This window comes from Haliotis rubra, unplaced genomic scaffold, assembly GCF_003918875.1.
Source record: "Haliotis rubra isolate DU_JTF1 unplaced genomic scaffold, ASM391887v1 Scf3, whole genome shotgun sequence".
Taxonomy (NCBI): domain Eukaryota; kingdom Metazoa; phylum Mollusca; class Gastropoda; order Lepetellida; family Haliotidae; genus Haliotis; species Haliotis rubra.
In genome coordinates, this window is record NW_025766968.1 from 5,399,085 (window position 1) to 5,421,883 (window position 22,799).

Sequence of the window (22,799 nt, forward strand, 5' to 3'; positions counted from 1 at the left end):
GTGTGTGTGTGTGTGTGTGTGTGTGTGTGTGTGTGTGTGATGATGATGATGATGATGATTTTAAGGGGGGTCACCCATTTGTTCCGGGGAGCTAGGGGGGTCATCAATTTTGTACACACGTACTTGGGGGTCGGCAATTTTGTACATAAAAATATCTTTCAATTTATGCTAGAAATTATGGGAAGGGTAGGGGGGGTCATTGATTTTGTACATGACATGCAGGGGGGTCACTTATTTTGTACATAAATTTTAGGGGTGGTCATTGACATTGTACATGCTTCTCCATAAAAATCATCATCATCCCCCCTAGCCATAAATTATGAACGGTCCCTTAGCTCTGACACCTTGCAAAAAGACAACTTGCGACACACGCGAGATGTGTCGCAAGGGAGATAACTCATGAGGTTTGTGTGCTGGGTGACTCCAGTCTCTGTGGCCATTTTTGTACAGAGCTTCAGTATTGCTATTCCTATTCTGTTTATCACCAATAATAGTATTAAACCCACACACAACACCTGAGTAAACAAAGGAGGAGTTTATTACACAGCAGTGACAGGATGATATATTACATAATCAGTCAATAATAGTATGGTTTACAATATATTATTAGAACATGTTAACAATACATATCAGCTATCAAAGTACATAAACATCACAAGAGGATTCGTTACACACGACACATACTTCATTAACCACGATACATATTCCAATGTACACAACAATAGTTCAGTACTCTAAACACCACCCCAGTGGGTGTTCATACAATGTACCTTCTATAACAGTCCAAAACGAAATACAATGATTAAGATACCCGACACTCTATACACTCTCTATACACTCACAAAACAGCGTAGTGTTAATCAGTATTAAATAAACAATCCTAAACAGTAATACATAAATACATGAAACATATCATAAAGGATGCCTCGTTCCACATAAACTAGTCTGTCTCACAGTCCCTGAACCACATTATTTTCCCTACTGCCAAGCCCTAAATAAAGCAAGTCTAGATTTCCTCAGGTTCTGAATCTCTGGTCTCCCTGGGGCTCCTTTTCAATTAAAATGGGCTTGTTTGTTACTATCAAAATTATATATATTCAGAGACTAAGCATTAGTCTACACATAAACCTGAAGGTAGTGCCAAGGGTGGTAACATATCGTTAAGGTATTTACAATAGATTAAAGTTAACATAGAACAGCAATGGTAACGATTTGTCAAAGTAGAAGAAAGTAAAGTTTCTTACCTAAGTGAATTTACTAGACAGCCACCCCCTGATTTCTGACTGTCATCCGTAGTATATACTTATTCTAGCTATCGCAGATAATCGTATTATACAGATAAAACTTACGATAACGTTGTTATTATGAACTTGAGATTATGTCATTTAGTTGGACCAAAGCATCGATGGCCAGTCGCGAGTATGCCATGTAGGTATATGTGGCACGGGATTTGACCATATGATATAAACATACAATACCGATAAACGTACTGCACCTTGGTTCTGTTAGCTTAAGAGATACTGGTCCCGGATTGTGTCCGATGCTCGTTATCAATGTGACCCTTGTCAGGATTAAGATTGAGGAACGTGGTCAGTTAGGGTTATTCCCAATAGGTGCCGGACAAGTGGGAAGACCCCAGTGACACGCGTCCGTCCGCCTCGAGAAGTTGTGGTATTCTAAAGGTACTCCACAGGGATTTTGCGAAGCAGGTAAGATACTTGTCATGTCAAAGAGTGGAATGTCGTACTTTTAGTGTGGTATTTTACATGCACACATAGCATATAGTGCTAACTGAAGACGTGCCCATATATATATATTTCTCATCAAAACATCGTGAATCACTGAGTGTGCATTATTCGGGGCATTGACTTATCACTGTACTGAGAAGGTCAGTCTGAAGCTCTTGATTTTGCTTGAAGTACTATACTAGATGTAGGCTAGCCTACTTCACAAAGTTTACTTTGTGATCATAACTGTTATTGTCGTGAGCGTTGTCATCAGCTGGTCAGGTACCGTCGATCAAAGCTACAGACACTTGCCAAAAGTATTCGTCACTTTGTATTTTGCGTCGCGGTCTTTGAAAATTAAGTCAGTTTATGGTTCTCATCGCGCACTGCATTCCACGCAACATAAACATCTGCCATAGTGTATATTATGCACGTGACTATCACGTGATAAGCTCAAATTGTCGTCTGCTCTCGCATTTCCGGTGTTTTTGCTGTTTGACAAGATAGGTTGCAAAAATTATGAACTCGACACTGACACCAAACATTTGATTGTCAGAATAAATCAGATACCTTTCGGTATGGACTTAAAGTAACAAATTATCAAAAACTGCAAATTCAACTTATAAAGTTGAAAAATAACGCGATGACAAAAAACCCGCGAAATCGGAGTTCAAACGATTCACTAATTATACCCCAGCGCTGGGGTGAAAAGTCGTTTCAACAGCTGTGCTGCGCTGCGCCATAGCGCATGCGCAGTGATCAGGTTCGCGCGGCTTGAACAGGGAAGGTGACTCGTAAAAACACAGCAAGTGATGCGTGCAAGGATTATCGCTGTGGTCGAAGTTTTTCTTGTGATTACAAGCGTCTTGGGTCTGCATTCATAAAAATACACTGCTCCCATACTTGGTTGCAGATTTGCAAACCAAGTTTTCAAGAAAGTGTAGCATTAGAAATACTAATTTCCTTGTTAAAAATTGATCAGCTTGAAAACTGATATGTTTTAATACATGTCTCAGGAAACATAGAAAAATATGTGGATTATGATAAGCAGTCTCTGTCACAGACAAAAAACGCAATGTCTGTTTTATGGACACCTATGTATCTGCCTGCCTGTCTGCTAATGACAATATGCAATACACAACTTCAATCATTGACCACATGCAATTTGAACTTAACACCTATCAGGCTATATACCATAAACAAAATACATTGATTTATGGATGGTGCAATAAGAGAAGTTGTTATCCATACAGAATCTTCCTTTCTTATTACTCACCATACTTCTAAAATGCCAATCAAACAGATCATCTCTATATACACACAATGGGCCCTCAGCGTATCGGCAAACGAACCAGCCAACGAAAGCCTTCGTTACACTTAAGTGCACACCCACCCGCTCTGACTGGGTTCGGTCTCCCGGGTGCTTCGTTTCGAGGGAAGTAAACCCAAGTACAAAATATTGCACTTTTGATTCGCGATTGTACGCTTATAATTTTGTTTATTTGTTTTTTCACAATCTGTAATGTATATTATATGTCATGAACAAGTGATAATTGTGTTTTAATTATGTTTGTTTTTTTCGGTTGCATGTGACCTTTAAATTGCCAGGTTGTTGGGGATTCCTAGTACTACTGTTCACAGTGTTGTTGAAAACTTTTGTGTGACTGCATGGAAGTGTGGAAAATCTTTCTTTTTCCAGGTGAGGTGTCAGTGGGGTAGCCCAGTGGTTAAAGCGTTCGCTCGTCACGCCGAAGGCCCGGGTTCGATTCCCCACATGGGTACAATGTGTGAAAACCATTTCTGTTGTCACCCATCGTGATATTGCTGGAATATTGCTAAAAGCGGCATAAAACCCAACTCACTCACTCTTCTAGGTGACCTGTTATGTGAGAGCAGACGTGAACTGATACAGTTGGCAACATGTTGGACAAGGTTGTGTACGGTGTTGCTGGAGCAGCAGGGGCGTCTGTTGTGGCCTGGAAAACCATGTTTCCTTGGATACATCATGACCTCAAGATCATCAAGGTCGGGAAGCGCGTCAAAACTGAAATGGACAAAGATTTTGAAAGTGGAGAGTTCCTGATAGACAGATTTGAGAAACATGTCTACAATCAACCAAGGAAGCCGTTTATTATTTTTGAAGGCAATGTTTTCACTTATGAATACATTGACCAGCAAGCCAATAGAGTAACAAATGTTGTGAGGACATGGGGGCTGTCGGTGGGGGACACAGTGGCCATGATGATCTACAATGAGCCAGCTTTTGTGTGGACATTTCTCGGTGAGATATTTTTTAGATTTTTCCTGTATTCTTTTGTGTTACTAATGTCTTGTACAGTGTTTAATTTCAAAAGGTATGATATGAACATTTACAATGTATGTATATCAAACTTTATGACGGAACATCTTGCTATGTTCATTATTTAGACTAATGTTTTTCAAGTATGTTCAGTGATAAAATATGCAAGTAATAGAGCATTTTGTTCATTTGCAATGTCAAATCATATTTGTCGTCTTATGTAAAAGTGAACATTTTTCTCATGGCTGAACTGTTGAGGAAAATATCAGACAGTCTAAGTATCGTGCTTTACCAGAAAAGCCACTTCCCAAACGGGAAGAGATGTGGGTTGAGTTTACTTTCCATTAATACAGCTGCCAGAGTAATCATTTACCGGAAATGTAGTTTCATGGTGAATAGTGTGTGAAGTTATTGTGGCACTTCTTTCAATTCTTGTACAAGTCTACCGCCAGCCACTGTTTGGTATCCATCCATAGCTATGACCAGGGACTACCACGTAACCTTGAAGTACCCATGGGGGTTAGTGAGTGTTAAGAGATCAGTTTTGTTCAAAAAGGTTAGGATTTTAGAAAAAACATTTAACTTTAGGTTTTGAGAAAAGCAAATGATATCATTCAGCACCTGTAACCACATTCTGTAGCATGGATTTCTGAATCTGAACTAGTCATTTGCTGCTTGTAGTGCTTTTAAATTGTGGAAATAAGCCAACCTTGATATTATTCTGTGATCAGGTTTAGCTGACACACAAAAGCCTCTCCGAATGAAAAAGACTAGGGACATTAAACCAGTTCGGGGTAAAGTATCTTGAAATATTTGGGCTTATGACCTGCTACAGCATCAGTGTCATGATAAGAGCATGCTAGTGTCTTCTGATATCAATTATATCAACACGAGTTGATAAAGTTACAAATATCGAGCTTGCCGAGGATATTTTACTTTATCAACATGATATCAGAAGCGAGGGTGAGATTCTATTTATCATCCAAAATCACTCTTCATTAATTTTCAATGAAAAATGTACATCTCTGAACATGTTACTGCCATTAGACTTGCAGTGCAGCGATGTCATAGCATTGTGACGTCATCAAGTACATGACGTCATAGCATTGTCAGGGCATTGTACAAAATCTACTTTCAAAACGATATCTCCTAGGAGATATCGTTTGATCTCACACAAGCGATATCTCCTGTGGAACACAGTTTTGGATGATAAACATTATTGTCTCTAGCAGCTAACATACAGATTATAGTTGGAAGTGAAATTAACACTAGTAAAGTTTCTGAGGACATATTCCTTGTACCTCACATGTTATTCTCTAAATGTCTTATATAGTATATACATTATTGTAACTTTCAGTTGACAATGTAACTGTATATTGATAAAACATACACGAATAACGGAAGTTTTGATTTGAATGTAGCTATTCTTTAGGTGTAAATTTACCCAACCATGGTGTTGCATCTGAAAACAGCATCTAATCATAATGAAATTTTGTATCATGCATGGGAGCCTGTCATGCATATTCACACAGAAGTCAGGTATGTGCTCCAAGAGCTGGACCCACAAACTATGATGCAGTTGAGCTGAGATAATATGCCTAAATATCCCAATATCCCATGGCACAGACAAAATGTATTCTAAGTTGAATGAATGTTGTGTAAAAAAGGGTTATGTCTAAACTGTTGTAAAATACCTTGCTATGAGACCCTGGCCTAGTAGACCTAAACACCTACACAAGATCATCACATTCTGGAAAGTGTGAGAAGCAATAGATTCACATCTGTCCATTAGCATTAGAACATTCTGTGCAATAACAGGAAGGTGAATTCCATGAGAACCCTGTGAATTCTGCTGTTACAAACTGTCTCTGTGTGACCCACCAGAAAGCAGGGTCGTTGGTCCTGTGATGGTTTTGACACTGAAAGCCTATAATTTGTAGCAAGATTGAGGTAATCATTAGAGGTAAATCCACATTTGCCATCTTTTCAAAATAAGCCTACTTTATTAGTATTTTTGTTGTCAATGATGACAGGATATTATTGGAAAGTGATAGATGATAAAAACATGAGAGTTTTTATGATAGGATGAGGTTTCCGCAATGCATCAGCCATTCCATACAGTCAGACATGCACATGCCCATTTTGGAAATAGAAGCTTTGATTGAATAGGTCTTCAACTGAACAAGCATTCATGTAAATAATATGTTAAGAATTTATCATTAATAATGTGTATAAAAAAATATATGTTTTGAATGATTACACTACCATAACAGAAGTGTGGTAACCTTGGTGACTTCCATATATTATGTTACAGGTCTCCAGAAAATGGGAATAGCAACAGCTCTGATCAACTTTAACCTGTGTCAGAAACAGCTGAGTCATTCTGTCAATGTCAGCGGAGCTAAGGCATTCATCGCTGGACAAGGTCATTTGATATTTTCAAGTATTTCCTGATTATGCTATATGTTTCTGTTTTTTCAAGGTTTTAACATTTGTTGCCCAATAATGGCTGCTTTCGTCATCTTGTTCAAGGGGTGTCAAGGTTGTCACTTGCAGCAACTAGAGTGAGTGAGTTTTCCGAGTTTTACTTATGGGAGACCTCGCTTAACAAGTGGGTCGGTGGGGTAGCCTAGTGTTTAAAGCGTTTTCTTGTCACTCCGAAGATTCAGGTTCGGTTCCCCACATGGGTGCGATGTGAGAAGCCTATTTCCGATGTCCCCCATCATGATATTACTGGAATATTGCTAAAAGCGGCGTACAAATAAACTAGATCACTCACTCACTCCCTTGCAAACCAAGTGCAAATACCCTGGACCGACAAAGCTGTGTTTCAAAAGAGGTATCACCATTGCCATTCCTCTTACAAAAGAATTACTGCCACTCTTGTGCTTTAAGTCAACAACCATTTCAAATGGACCTTCTGAACAAGACAAAATATATTAGACAAAATATCATGGATGTCAAATTCTTCTTTATTGTATACACTACATTTCTGGGCTTTTCTTTGCCCCTTCGTCTGGTGAATGACGAAGGGGCAAGGAAAAGCCCAGAAACGTTGTGTGGTAGATTATATTTCATATGAAAAAAAATATTTTGTGATCATGACTGTCACAGTTAGAAAGGTTTTTGAAGGGAAGTGTTCATACATTGCCTGCTGTATTTGAAGTACAGTAGATATCATAACTTGTTTGAATCAGGAATGAGCAGGATTATTTGAATAGACAGCATTTTATAACATATTTGTCTGTTGAACCTTACCAAAACCAAAGTTACTATTAATATTCTCTAGATGATCTTTAAAGGTCACATGCAATGTAAAACACAACTTTGCAGATTCTGATACCTTTCGGTATGGACTTACCGAAACAAATCATCAAAAATGCAAATTCAACTTATAAAGTTGAAAAATAATGCGATGAAAAAAACCGCGCGAAATCGGAGTTCAAACGATTCACTAATTTTCTCCCAGCGCTTGGGGGGAAAAGTGGTTTCAACAGCTGGGCTGCGCTGCGCTGGGATGCGCTCATAGCACATGCGCAGTGAAATAGGTTCGCGCAGCTTGTAAGCGGCTTGTCCGGTGAATACTCGGTGAAGGCTTTGGTGTGAGCTATTTTTCTAATGTTTTGTTGATATTTCACAGGCGCGAGCTTTTTATATGTTATGACAGTAAATAAACTGTTTATATAATTTCATTTGTCTATTTCACTGCACGTTCTTCTTACCGAGTCACTTTCTCAGTTCGATACTTAAAAGCAATGCCACTATTTAGCGTTGACAGAATTTCTAACTGTGATATAGATATGTCGTTGTCACAGACAAAACTCAATGTCTGTTTTATTGACACCTATATGTCTGCCTGCCTGTCTGCTAATGACAATATTCAATACACAACTGCGATCACTGACCACATGTAATTTGAACTTAACACCTATCAGGCTAAACACCATAAACAAAACGCATTGATTTATGGCCCGAGTTCGGTCTCTGTCACATTATGAAATTACACAGACAGGCAGGTGTGATACTTGTACACATGACATGTTATGATGTCTGTTGATTGCAAAATGTTATACACAAAAAATGAGCATGTATTTACAAAACCCAACATCTCTATATATACACACACAATGAGCCCTGAGGGCATCTGCAAATGAACCAGCCGTTACACTTGAGTGCACACCCACCCGCTCTGACTGGGTTCGGTATCCCGGCTGCTTCGTTTCTTGGGAAGTAAACCCAAGTACAAAATATTGCACTTTTGATTTGCGATTGTACGCTTATAATTTTGTTTATATGTTTTTTCATAAACAGCAATGTATATTATATGTCATGAATAAGTGATAATTGTGTTTTAATTATGTTTGATATTTTGGTTGCATGTGACCTTTAAAGAGGGATTTTGTCAATAGCCTGCCATTCCAATCTACCTCTAAACATTGTATTTTTTGCAGTGTGTAATACTGAAACTCTCGTCTTTGAAAAATGTTCTTTCTTTTTTTAGGGTACATGGCCAATCATCTCTGGCTCCTAAATTCCTTATGTAGAGTTATGTCCCTTGGTCATGCCAGAAACCCATGATTATGTTTCCAGGTGTTTCATCACCATACCTGAGGTCATTGATTTTACCATAATGGTCACGGCAGCACTGAATAGTTATAACTGGAATATAATGGATAAAACTGCTGTTAAAAACGCTAAAATCTAACTCACTTCATTTCTTGCAGCTTATTGAAATTGTTTCTTGAGTCATAAACACAATGTTATCTAAATTCCTGTAGGAGCGGAACTCTTTGATGCAGTCCATGCTGAGGAAGGAAAGTTTGGTGGCATGCCAATATATATCCAAGGATGTTCAGCCAATCAGGTGTCTACTGGCTACATCTCATTCGATGATCTTATGGCAGCATCGTCTCCAGCTGGAGTTGACGCCAGCGTCCGTGCAGGTTTAACACCAATGACCCCAGCTTGTTATATTTACACATCTGGCACTACAGGTACTACAGTCATGCCTTCAGAGTTTGTTTATGAATAGAGATGGATTCTCTATTGACAGGAGAGGGTCTGAATAATGTAATGTCCTGTTTGTTATGTTTTTGTCTTGTCACGGTAGATGTTTTATAAAATGAGATTTACCCGCGATATATCTCCAGCATGCCACACATCTGACAATCTGCCACTGATTTGAGTGCTATGCGGGTTAGTAAGGTAAAATCTAAATGTAATCTTATCATACACATTTGGCACCTATTTCTCACTGGAGGGAAATAAGCATCGGCCTCGGCCTTGCAATTGTCAGCTGCACCAGCAATGACATCGTGTACACCGTACTTGCTCTTTATCACAGATCAGGACTGGTGGGGACAATCAAAGCTGGTATGTCGAAGATGCAATTCATTTCTTATCCAAATTAAGCTTTTTTGCTTTTATGCTTTTATGCTTAATTCAGGGCTGTCCAAACCAGTGTTTATGAGGCAAATCAGTCTCATGAGAGTCAGTGGAGGTATCTTGTTTGTGGACCTAACGCAGGATGACGTGTTGTACATGACGTTGCCGCTGTACCACAGCGCAGGCGGTGGGCTGGGTCTCTACGGGTCTATACGTGCTGGTATGATGTCTTATCTATAAGGGCTCTCCTGATGTGTTTTATCAGTTCTAGAATGCAACAACTCAGTATTTTCTTTGCACATTAAAGTGCAAATAATCTATTGTAAAATATACACAAAAACTTCTCAGTTGAAAATCGAAATATTCTCCCTTAGTATTTAACTGATGAAGTAGCTTTGAAACTAGCTTTTTATCCTTTTTATCATCATTTTTCCCTTGGATAAGACATGCTTGCTCATACAATGTTTAACTTGAAAGTTTATGAAACTAAAGTTTGTATCCAAAGTTCTGAGAGCTTCCTTGATACTTGCAGTGACGTCATATGTGAATCGAACTGATCCCTTCATGAATTCAATTTGTCATTTGAGATCATTAGAATGGAATATTCATAAAAGTTTAAAAGGAGAGTTGTTACTTTAATTAGGGTGTTATTTATCAAAGTGAGATATGCAAAATAGAATATAACTAATCCAGGTAGGATAATAGTCAACTCTCTTATATGTTTAATTTGACAGTAAAGTTGTCACTAGTCTTTGTCGTGGTAAACATATGTTATATTTGGGATTACACTTTCTTAGTGAAGTACAGATTCTTTTGTTGGGTTGAGTCCCATCGGGGATTCGAACCCACACCCTCAGAGTCAGGCACCTAATCGCCAGCACACAAAACCAGCCGCCTAACCCGCTCAGCCCCCGCGACTTCCACAAAAATGGAAGTCGGACAACTGGTAGTCTAGACTTCGGACTTTGTGTAACCCTCTGATAAGTGTTAATTGTTGGAATTGATGACCCTAATTTGATTTCAGTGAGTAAATATTTCAGGGACGCGTTTGAAATATGAATGTAACATGTTTGTTAGGAATTCTTGAAATAGCAGTTGTGCCGTTTCAAGCGTGTTATCATTATCATGAGGATTTTGTCTGTGCAATCCATTTTCTACGTATTTTTACCCTGGTATGTGTATATATAGAGGATACTAAACGACTTTCCGTGTAATACCATTTTATTAAACGAAAGCGAGTTTGATGCTAAATCTTTCACGAGTTTAATAAAAATGCTATTTCACGGAAGCGAGTTTAGTATTCTGTTTTTTACTCTCGAACATAAACTGATAGAAACTGCCTACGAAGTGTGATGACTCTCAGCTTTCTACGAGGCCAAGCAAGGTCTCATACCATTCTGACAGAGGTATTAGCATTGTGACGTCATAACTGTAACAATGACGTCATACGTCTAGCGGTATTACACTAGTGTAATATTGCCGTAAAAATATTACACTGCAGTATCTTCCACGGGCGAGTAATAAAGATTGATATTTCATAGAAAGAAGTGCTAAACGTTTTCTATTAGAATATTAACATTTAAAAATCCGTATTGAATCAGTATTGCTATTTAAAATTATTGTATCCTTTTCTACTAATTGCATAAATGCTCTGGGTCAGTTATCTTTCGTTTCTAGTGTCCCCCGCCGTGCTGGAATATTGCTAAAAGCGACTTAAAACCAATCTCACTCACTCACTCACTCACTCACTGACTCACTGACTGGCTCACCGCAGCCAGCTTGTATCTCTGTGGAGGAGGCTTTGCACTGCATGCATCTTTCTTGTGTCTCTTTGTAGTGTATGTGACATATGGATGAACAATTAAACAATTACTTTACATGCTAGCTGAGAAAAACAGACTGAAGGATCTGCGATTGTCAGCTGTCATGTTGCTATGAGATATTAATCAGTTGGCTTCAAATGTGTCACTCTAAATATGTTTGTTTTATTGCATTCCCAATTTATGTTTTTTTATCTGCTGTTCTTTGAGAAACAACGTAAATATTCACGGATTTGAATGATCTAAAGAAACGCATATGGGTAGAAATTGTGCAGTAAGTAAATGCAAGGTAAATCAAACACATCAACAAAGATTTAAAGAATATGATTGTCCAACTTTTTAGGTGCAACTATGGTTCTGCGAAGGAAATTTTCAGCATCTCACTTCTGGGAGGACTGCTGTCGCTACAGGGTCACCATTATACAGTATATTGGTGAAATGTTCCGGTACCTACTTTCACGGCCAGAGGTGAGTTTACAGGGTGTTGTCTTACAGTATATTGGTGAACTGTTCCGGTACCTTCTTTCACGGCCAGAGGTGAGTTTACAGGGTGTTGTATTCCAGTATATTGGTGAACTGTTCCGGTACCTTCTTTCACGGCCAGAGGTGAGTTCACAGGGTGTCGTCCTTCAGTATATTGATGATCTGTTCTGGTACCTTCTTTCACGGCCAGAGGTGAGTTTACAGGGTGTTGTCCTACAGTATATTGGTGATCTGTTCTGGTACCTTCTTTCACGGCCAGAGGTGAGTTTACAGGGTGTTGTCCCACAGCATATTGGTTAACTGTTCCGGTACCTTCTTTCACGGCCAGAGGTGAGTTTACAGGGTGTTGTCCTACAGTATATTGGTGAATTGTTCTTGTACCTCCTTTCACGGCCAGAGGTGAGTTTACAGGATGTTGTCTTACAGTATATTGGTGAATTGTTCTGGTACCTCCTTTCACGGCCAGAGGTGAGTTTACAGGGTATTGTCCTACAGTATATTTGTGATCTGTTCCGGTACCTTCTTTTACGACCAGAGGTGAGTTTACAGGGTGTTGTCCTACAGTATATTGGTGAACTGTTCTGGCACCTTCTTTCACGGCCAGAGGTGAGCTTACAGGGTGTTGTCCTTCAGTATATTAGTGATCTGTTCTGGTACCTTCTTTCACGGCCAGAGGTGAGTTTACAGGATGTTGTCTTTCAGTATATTGGTGAACTGTTCCGGTACCTTCTTTCACGGCCAGAGGTGAGTTTACAGGGTGTTGTCCTTCAGTGTATTGGTGAACTGTTCCAGTACCTTCTTTCGCGGCCAGAGTCGAGTTTACAGGGTGTTGTCCTACAGTATATTGGTGAACTGTTCCGGTACCTTCTTTCACGGCCAGAGGTGAGTTTACAGGGTATTGTCCTACAGTATATTGGTGATCTGTTCCGGTACCTTCTTTCACGGCCAGAGGTGAGTTTACAGGATGTTGTCCTACAGTATATTGGTGAATTGTTCTGGTACCTTCTTTCATGGCCAGAGGTGAGTTTACAGGGTGTTGTCCTTCAGTATATTGCTGAACTGTTCCAGTACCTTCTTTCGCGGCCAGAGGTGAGTTTACAGGGTCACCATAATACAGTATATTGGTGATCTGTTCTGGTACCTTCTTTCACGGCCAGAGGTGAGTTTACAGGGTGTTGTCCTACAGTATATTGGTGATCTGTTCTGGTACCTTCTTTCACGGCCAGAGGTGAGTTTACAGGGTGTTGTCCTACAGTATATTGGTGAATTGTTCTGGTACCTCCTTTCACGGCCAGAGGTGAGTTTACAGGGTATTGTCCTACAGTATATTGGTGATCTGTTCTGGTACCTTCTTTCACGGCCAGAGGTGAGTTTACAGGGTGTTGTCCTACAGTATATTGGTGAACTGTTCCGGTACCTTCTTTCACGGCCAGAGGTGAGTTTACAGGGTGTTGTCCTACAGTATATTGGTGAACTGTTCTGGTACCTTCTTTCACGGCCAGAGGTGAGTTTACAGGGTGTTGTCCTTCAGTATATTAGTGATCTGTTCTGGTACCTTCTTTCACGGCCAGAGGTGAGTTTACAGGATGTTGTCCTACAGTATATTGGTGAACTGTTCTGGTACCTTCTTTCACGGCCAGAGGTGAGTTTACAGGGTGTTGTCCTACAGTATATTGGTGATCTGTTCTGGTACCTTCTTTCACGACCAGAGGTGAGTTTACAGGGTATTGTCCTACAGTATATTGGTGATCTGTTCCGGTACCTTCTTTCACGACCAGAGGTGAGTTTACAGGGTGTTGTCCTACAGTATATTGGTGAATTGTTCTGGTACCTTCTTTCACGGCCAGAGGTGAGTTTACAGGATGTTGTCCTACAGTATATTGGTGAATTGTTCTGGTACCTTCTTTCATGGCCAGAGGTGAGTTTACAGGATGTTGTCCTACAGTATATTGGTGAATTGTTCTGGTACCTTCTTTCACGGCCAGAGGTGAGTTTACAGGATGTTGTCCTACAGTATATTGGTGAATTATTCTGGTACCTTCTTTCACGGCCAGAGGTGAGTTTACAGGGTGTTGTCCTACAGTATATTGGTGAACTGTTCTGGTACCTTCTTTCACGGCCAGAGGTGAGTTTACAGGGTGTTGTCCCACAGCATATTGGTGAACTGTTCCGGTACCTTCTTTCACGGCCAGAGGTGAGTTTACAGGGTGTTGTCCTACAGTATATTTATGATCTGTTCTGGTACCTTCTTTCACGGCCAGAGGTGGGTTTACAGCGTGTTGTCCTACAGTATATTGATGATCTGTTCTGGTACCTTCTTTCACGGCCAGAGGTGAGTTTACAGGGTGTTGTCCTACAGTATATTTATGATCTGTTCCGGTACCTTCTTTCACGACCAGAGGTGAGTTTACAGGGTGTTGTCCTACAGTATATTGGTGATCTGTTCCGGTACCTTCTTTCACGACCAGAGGTGAGTTTACAGGATGTTGTCCTACAGTATATTGGTGAACTGTTCCGGTACCTTCTTTCACGGCCAGAGGTGAGTTTACAGGATGTTGTCCTACAGTATATTGGTGAACTGTTCTGGTACCTTCTTTCACGGCCAGAGGTGAGTTTACAGGGTGTTGTCCTACAGTATATTGGTGAACTGTTCTGGTACCTTCTTTCACGGCCAGAGGTGAGTTTACAGGGTGTTGTCCTTCAGTATATTGGTGAACTGTTCTGGTACCTTCTTTCACGGCCAGAGGTGAGTTTACAGGGTGTTGTCCTTCAGTATATTGGTGAACTGTTCCGGTACCTTCTTTCACGGCCAGAGGTGAGTTTACAGGGTGTTGTCCTACAGTATATTGGTGAACTGTTCCGGTACCTTCTTTCACGGCCAGAGGTGAGTTTACAGGGTGTTGTCCTACAGTATATTTGTGAACTGTTCTGGTACCTTCTTTCACGGCCAGAGGTGAGTTTACAGCGTGTTGTCCTTCAGTATATTGGTGAACTGTTCTGGTATCTTCTTTCACGGCCAGAGGTGAATTTACAGGGTGTTGTCCTTCAGCGTACTGGTGATCTGTTCTAGTTCCTTCATGTATACCTGCCAACATGCTCTTGTTTTGGCTACAGACTCTCTCTCCTAACTGTGAACAACTGATTGACCTCGTCCAATATTCAGAAATAGGACAGATGACTCTGGACTCATTGACTACTTCACTTTATGGTAGTACTGTTTTCCTTTCAGAGCCCTGAAGAGAAGAGTCATCAAATTCGAGCAGCATTTGGCAATGGTCTGCGTAGAGACATTTGGGAGCAGGTGCAGGCGAGATTCAGAATACCCCAAATAACTGAGTTCTTCGGGGCAACAGAAGGAAACACAATGTTGTTCAACCTCAGTAACAAACCTGGGGCTATTGGAAGACTCTCTCCATTGTTGGTGAGTTCAGTATGTGGACAGGTTTGATGGTCACAGTCCCACTTTCATAAATAACCTTAGAGTGAAGACAAGTGAACTACTAACGATGGAAACTGACAGCAGCATAACGCAACATACAGTCAATGTCCTTGACCATTTGTTTTTTACGATGATTGAAACATTATCCTGAAGAGGCAAACTTTTATGGCAGTGACTATGATTCTTGTAGTCATTAAATGATTATACAAATAATGTTGTTTCAAATTTTCATTTATCCTAATTATTTATTGATATTATTTCAACAGCAGAGGTTGAGTGCAAATTACCAAACCTTGGTCAAATATGACACTGCAACGGCGGAACCAATCAGAGACAGCAACGGACATTGTATAGAAGTTAAACCAGGTTAGCTTTACTTCCACATTCAATATACCGATATATGTCTATCCATGTCTTTTTGTTGGCATTCTGGTAATGGCATAAAAATGACCCTGAGAGACAAAGGAATCAGTTTTTTCCTTAGATTATAGGTTTCTGTTTGTATTATTTGCCATTTCCTACAAACAGCAGTGTTAAAATCCTGTGAGTGATAGGGTCTTTTTTCATTTCACCCAATTGTAAAATAATTGTGTTTATGCCTTTCTATTTGTATTTCTGCCTTCATTTGTTATCAGTCTTGTGAACTTGGTGGCAGTGGTCGTGAAAATAACTAACAAAAAATGAATATACTTAGAGTTCTTTGATGTTATGAAAAACATCAATCATTTTGAGTTAGCAGACACTGGGTGGCTGACACGTGCATGGATGCAAATGATAACAAAGACAAGGGGTTATTTCAGTACAAAAGGTATTACGAATATATGTGGATTTGCACAGTGTGTATACGTTTGTTCATGTTTATGACAGAGAAAGTTGGTTGTTATACTACCCATCAAAAGTTTAGACTCACTCAAAGCACTCAATATATGTTATGTATATGTATATGGTTACATCGAAGATGATTTCTCCCCTAATTTTGGGAAGCAAACTGCAAACTTATGCAGATGAATAGCATGAGGATCATGCATCAGATTGCTGAAAAGCATGTGCAAATATCGTACATGTGAACAGCTGCGTTTTGGTGTAAGGTTTTGTTAAGAATTCGCCAATTTTCACTGAGTTTCATCATTTATTGAACTCATGACCATAATCTTTTCAACTTTACGAACTTGTTTTACAAAACATCAGTTCATGTGTAAAAAAGTACATTTAAACAGTATGGAATATTTTGCAAAATCTAGTTTAGAACAGCTGACTAAAGTAAGTGGCTACATTTACACTACTTCCGCTTGGCCACCAACATGGCTGATGTCAACACTACTGACGTGATGGAAATGTTAATTTACAAAACATGTATTAATGCTCACAAAATACAATTTTGTGTCTGTTTAGAATGGTTTACACAACATGTAGGTTTGAAGTTTGAAGCACTTCCTAAAGAATTGTTGTCACACCTTCGATACTTTTATGTGGAACTTCGAGAGATAAGGGTCAGTCGAAACCGCAAATTTATGCCACTCATACTCCCTCAGTACATGTCAAAAATTGAACCACCAGAATTCTGCTTTCTGCCAGCTTCCCCACAACATTGTCACTGCTGGTAATCCATGTTTGTACACTTTCAAACCGCTTGGCCACAGTCCTGTCCCAAAAATGTCGAAGAAATGCCTAGTCCTAAATAAGTCATCAATAATAACTTCTCCCTATTCAAGAATAAAACAACAGCCCTGAAGACTACCAAATGAAAACTGTCTCACTGTGCAGTAATGCAACACAAACACCCCTCACACTCTCAGCTAATACAATTATATATCTAGCCAGTCAGTTTCCATTAAATCACTTGCAATTCCTTTATTGAGACTGACTACTGAAAACAAAATATATTCTTTTGATGAGAATGCCAACTGTGGTGATTTGAATATTTTTATTGAGTACTTTGTGTGTTTTATGTAGGAGAGAAGGGCCTGTTCATTTCGGCCTTTGCTCCAGTCAACTTCTATAAGGCATCACAGGAAGCCAATGAAAAGAAGCGTATCCGTAATGTTTTCAAGAAAGGCGACGCTTACTTCAACTTTGGTGACCTCTTCTACCTCGACCGAGACTACTTTGTGTACTTTGTTGATAGAATTGGTGACACTTTCAGGTTGGTAGCCAAATGTGATGAAATTAAGTTGAAGCATTTTCTTAAATATCAGATTGTTTCACCAGATGCAATACCTCTTTACATTGTAGGGGTCATGGCAGGTCAACTTTCGAATCAACCAATCACCATCAAGGCTTCTAACATTTACAATATTTAATCAAGGAAATTTGAATTTGAAAAAATAATAATAAGCAATGATATTGTTATGATATTTTGTACATACTGTTGTTTGTGAGTTTGTGACATTGACCAACTGAAAGGGTTTCCAGGATGGTATTTGTAGGGTGGTTTCTTTGGCAGAGATTGAAATGTTCAAAATCAAGGTGTTAAAGAATTTAAGCCATCTTGTTTTTGAAAGCTGCACCCACAGATCCATTATTTTGATTAGCTGGTAAATGTTTGTGGGCTTTCTATGGAGGTGGGGCAGTGGGGTAGCCCAGTGGTTAATGCACTCACTCATCACGCAGAAGACACAGGTTCGCTTCCCCACATGGGTACAATGTGTGAAGCCCATTTGTGGTGTCCCTCGCAGTGATATTGCTGGATTATTGCTTAAAGTGCTGTAAAACTAAGTCACTCGCTCATTTCTATGGAGGTGTTGCCAAATCTTGATGCAGACAACAGTTATGACACTGGAAGTTCTGATTCTTTAACGAGATTGTGTTTGATTTTTATAATAAACCCAAAAACATTTAACTAGTTTTAATTTAGTTACTGCAACATTTATCAGAGCATAAGATATCCTCTTTTCATCACTGGCTTGATGGCTTGTCCTGCAGCTATTACCATTCAGAATATTCAGTGTCTCAGAATAAATCTAAAAAGGTTTGTTGTCGTTCTCACTATTGTGTTATTACATCGACTAACAGTGTCAACTCTGCTGTTGGTTTCTAGATGGAAGGGTGAGAACGTATCAACAACGGAGGTGGCCAACATTTTGACTTCCCTGGATTTCATCCATGATGCCAATGTCTATGGCGTCACTATTCCAGGTGGGTGTTTTCATGTCGGTGGAAGACTTTTTGCTGTAAATTGGTGGGAAATCTGAGGTTGTTTTCCCAGTTAGCATGCTTGTATCATTTGTCCAATATGTAGTGTACCAGTTCTCTTTATTATAAGTCTGTCATCTGGATTCCAAGTATACCATAGTTGTAAAATAACACTCTTACCATTCGAGGTCAGACGCTTGGTGCATCCTGTCTGATGAAGACTTTTATTAAAAGTGAGTGAGTGTAGTGCCATTTTTAGCAATATTCCTGCAATATCACAACTGAGGACACTAGAGTCAGAACAAAGTATCAATATGCTAAGGTATGAAGATAAATAGAAAAATCCATTGTGTCCATTTTTATATGTATCGTTCTATCATTTTGTACCTTTCTGTGTATTACTTGTATCACTCTCACTCAAAAACGTCCCAATTAGCTATGATCACGAGTGTGTCTTCACACTGAAAGTACACTGTCGTCCATTGTTTTCTTGTATTATTGTTCATCTGCATGAGACTTGCCGTAGGCTCCTGCACTTTCATGAAGACCAGATCAGTTACGGTAGCATAACTCCCAGCATTATGATCTGACCTATCCTCCATCAGAGGTCTCGCTGACTTAGTTGACAAATGTCATCGTATCCCCATTGTGTAGATTGACGCTCATACTGTTGATCACTGGATTGTCTGGTCCAGACTCGATTATTTATATTATATACAGGCTGCCGCCATATAGGAATATTGCTGAGTGCAGCGTTAAACAACAAACAAACTACACCAAACCATCAGGGGTCAGAAGACCTGTACTAGCTGACCTGACCTGACCTGACCTGTCGAGATGAATGACTTGTTGAGCCAATCAAATGTTACCTTTGTAAAATAATGCAGTTGTGTACCATCTCAGTTCCGCTATTTTGATCCTAACAATTGAAACTCACAATGACACATATATTTCATTGTATTCCCTTTTGTACGTACATGCCATGGTGCCAAGTACTGCAACTTTTAAATGTTTAGATTCATAAGAACCATTTATTTTTTGAAAATTAGATATCTGCTATTCTGCTCAAATAATTCACTTGCTTGTACTAAAGTTTTTGACTGTTTTCACGAAACTGAACTTTCACACACAGTCATATATTGAGGAAAATGTGATTTAAAAAACAAATCTGTGTATTGTTATTGTTTTCTTCACAAAATGATGTTGATGTATGTCAGTTAGTTTTGTTATCAGCTGATTAGTTGAGCATCTTGTGTATTTCAGGGCAAGATGGTCGAGCCGGCATGGCAGCCTTGACACTGTACGATGATAAACCCTTGACCCCCGAGCTCCTGCGAAAATTCTGGAAACACTGTGAGGAAAATCTAGCTACATATGCCCGTCCAATGTTTCTGCGTCTTCAAAAGGAGGCTACGCTGACAGCTACATTCAAACAGAGGAAGGTTGAGCTGGTCAAGGAGGGATTTGACATCAACCTAGTGGACGATCCTCTCTATTTTGCTGACCAGGTCACTAAGTCCTACATTCCCATCAAACAGGACACATACTCCAGAATCTTGACCACATCCAAGTTGTAGCTGTGGCAGGGGTAGCCAGTCCTAATTGTAGGTGTCAGCACCTGTACCATGAACCACTGTTGCCTTGTAACTGACCAGGGGAACCTTATATCCCCAGTGTTATAACGTGAATGAACTCCAGGTGTAAAATGGCATGTAGATTGGTCTTCATGTCTGTCATAAGATGACTAACAGGATCTGGTGGTCAGACTGACAGCTGATGCATATCATCTTATCCCAGATCGATGCTCATGATGTCCATCACTTGGATTGTCTGGACCAGATTTCATTATTTTCTGTCCACTGTTATATCGGTGGAATATTGTCGAGGGTGGGGTTACACAACAAATATGATGTCCCAGTATTCCGGAGTGATGCATGAGACTTAATGTACTGAGGACGTCATAACAAAACGACAGATAGTGCGTGTGGGTCATTTTTCAGTGTCAATACATTTATGTGTTTTTAGGCTTGTGATGGTTTTGAATGGAATTTCTATGCATTTGATACTCACCCTCAAATCTAAAAACACATTGTATATGTTTTAGTTTCAGATGACAAGGTTATAATTTGTTCCTGTTCATTCAGCTTTTACTTCAGTGTTCATTTATTTGACATTATCATATCGGCTGTGTTAGTGTACACATTAATTGCTTGTTGTAATTTGGAATAAACCAGCATGCAGTGTTTGAAGTTATGCAGGAAAGCCTATGGGTACTCACATACGATTAAAAGTACAAACTAAGGCATGTTCCAGATTTAAAGACCACAAGACCAGCGAAGCAAACCTCTGTGACCAAAGGATCCCGATTTTTGAAACATTGCCTGGCTCCCATAGTCTGGTGCCAGTGTGGGTAAAACCGGTCCATAATCCCTACTTAAATTACTGACTGTAAAAGTGCATCTAAGAACGACCACAGTGGAAACCTTATTGTCAGTTATCTCCCTTGCTTATGGAAGACGTATCATAATGGCTTCCACCACATTCTGGCAAGGCCGCCACCCATGGCTCCTTAGTTTGCTTCACTATTTTTCCACAAAGGTTTCCTTATTTAGCTTTGGAAAAACTAAGAAAAATAAAAAGGGTAGGGTGCTGCACCCTGCTAAAAATGCCTTGGGGAAACTCTAAAAACTTACACATTTTGACCGAGCTTTTAGGTATCTGTTCAACTAGAACCTTATTATCAGTTATCTCCCTTGCTTATGGAGATGTATCATAATGGCTTCCACATTCTGGCCACGCTACACCAAATGGTTCCTTAGTTTGCACAAAGGTTTGCTTGGAAAACTTCTACATTTTGACCAATATCCAAATAAGAGATACCAATATCGTGTGTCCGATGCACATACCTGACCAGTGTTGTCTTAGAAATGTCCATGTTGTCTGTTTAGTGACTGCTTTTTATATTCAGATTTTCATTTTTTCCAGCCCTCATTTGACTTTTTGTCAGGTTATATTTGAAATTGTTGTTTCATTAGTTTTATCGATGTGTTTTTGTATCTGAAATCAACATCTTTGCTTGATCTTGTATCATCACTGTTACAGTGTTGCCATATATTTTGACTATTGGGTAACAAAAATTAACATAGTCTTTGCTACTGTCCTTCGCAGAACAGCTATTATGTTATAGCTGCACTGTTTTTAGCCTTTGACAACTGTGCTTCAAGAAACTAGTACATTATTCACCTTGAACTTGGAACATGTCAGTACTGATTCCTGGATAAACATGCCGTCCTGAGTTAATACTGTCAGTGGTCGATATATTCTCATAGACAAATAACACCAGAAGCAAGGTGCAATACTTCATGTAAAAACATAATCCAAGTAGTTGTTTGAAACGATGCTTTTTTAAAAATTGATTAAAATGACTATAATTAAATGTGCTTAAGGTTTAAAAAAGAGTCTTTGCAAGAGAATTTGATGATGACATTGTCCATATTTTATCATATTCCAGATGGAGATCTTTTACATAAGTTGGATCACAATAAGTCCATATTCAAGAATATGAACCTATCTTATACCCTGGAAAAAAATTACACAATCTCATCAAACCTTTGTAGAGTGGTCTGCTGAACCATACTAACACTTTGAACAGTGAAAACATGTCATGTCATTGTAGAACGTGTTAATTTTCAGTTGCCCTATTTAACCGTGAAAAATATTAGTAGTTCTAGCTAGTTTAACTCTTAACCAAATGCCAAACATACTTACCTGTCTTCCATTGCCCATTTGATAGAAATAGACTGTAGCTTGTGTTATACATAGAATATACATTTTCAGATGGTGCTGTTTGTATAACTAATAATCGAAGGATATAAGTATGATTACAGCATTTGATACCTGACCAAACGGGAATTGATTATCAGAAATCAGGGATATTTTTGTTTTAAGCTAGATGACTGATTTTAGAGCTGTGATACCTGTATAATATGTGAATTAATTCTACTCATTCAAAATGAAGTCCATTTTTGCAAATGATGGTGTTGTGTTTGCTGAAACATTTTCAACATGTAACTGTTTTCACGAGTTGGTTAATGTTTTTTATTACCCATATCAGGTTGGGATCTAAAATAAGCTAAACTGAAAACAGCAGTTCTGCGTGTAAAGCGACTTTATTGGCTGGAATCAGCCAATCAACGTACACCTAAAGGTGTAACCTCCCTAGGGACTTACAGGAAAAACACTACCCTGTGCCCTTCTTCCTATATGGGTAGTAAAGGAGTAAGAACATACCCCGAGTCGTTGTGTAACTAAAAAAAACTCAATTATGCCATCCATAAATTCTTGCCTTTATGTTGGAAGGATGAAATGCGAAGTTTGAAAGTGTTCATCTGAACCCAGATCAATACGGAAATCAATCATAGAGGAAAATAGATGTTGTGTAAGTCTTGGGTAAGTCATTTTGTCCAAGAAAGGGATAAATCCCAGGTCATACTTTCAGAACATGTTTGTGATGT

The 22,799-nt window shown here is 39.2% G+C and overlaps 1 protein-coding gene across 1 annotated transcript; it reads left to right on the forward strand.

Annotated features, from left to right (window-relative positions):
• The first annotated feature begins 1,696 nt into the window (after positions 1-1,696).
• On the forward strand, positions 1,697-19,991 carry LOC124282512 (very long-chain acyl-CoA synthetase-like). Its single transcript, XM_046718524.1, has 11 exons — positions 1,697-1,709; positions 3,602-4,008; positions 6,341-6,451; positions 8,805-9,020; positions 9,473-9,631; positions 11,575-11,699; positions 14,944-15,135; positions 15,420-15,519; positions 17,107-17,296; positions 18,191-18,288; positions 19,549-19,991. Exons 2-11 carry the CDS (start codon positions 3,648-3,650, stop codon positions 19,860-19,862), a joined length of 1,866 nt encoding a protein of 621 aa, XP_046574480.1. The 5' UTR covers positions 1,697-1,709; positions 3,602-3,647; the 3' UTR covers positions 19,863-19,991.
• Positions 19,992-22,799: the final 2,808 nt, after the last annotated feature.

What these genes read in the sequence shown, in the direction of transcription:
- LOC124282512 (XM_046718524.1), top strand. Translation starts at nt 3,648, where the DNA reads ATGTTGGACAAGGTTGTGTACGGTGTTGCTGGAGCAGCAGGGGCGTCT. An exon ending in GGCATTCATCGCTGGACAAG is followed by an intron (nt 6,452 to 8,804) that starts GTCATTTGATAT and finishes AAATTCCTGTAG; the next exon opens with GAGCGGAACTCTTTGATGCA. An exon ending in CTATGGCGTCACTATTCCAG is followed by an intron (nt 18,289 to 19,548) that starts GTGGGTGTTTTC and finishes TGTGTATTTCAG; the next exon opens with GGCAAGATGGTCGAGCCGGC.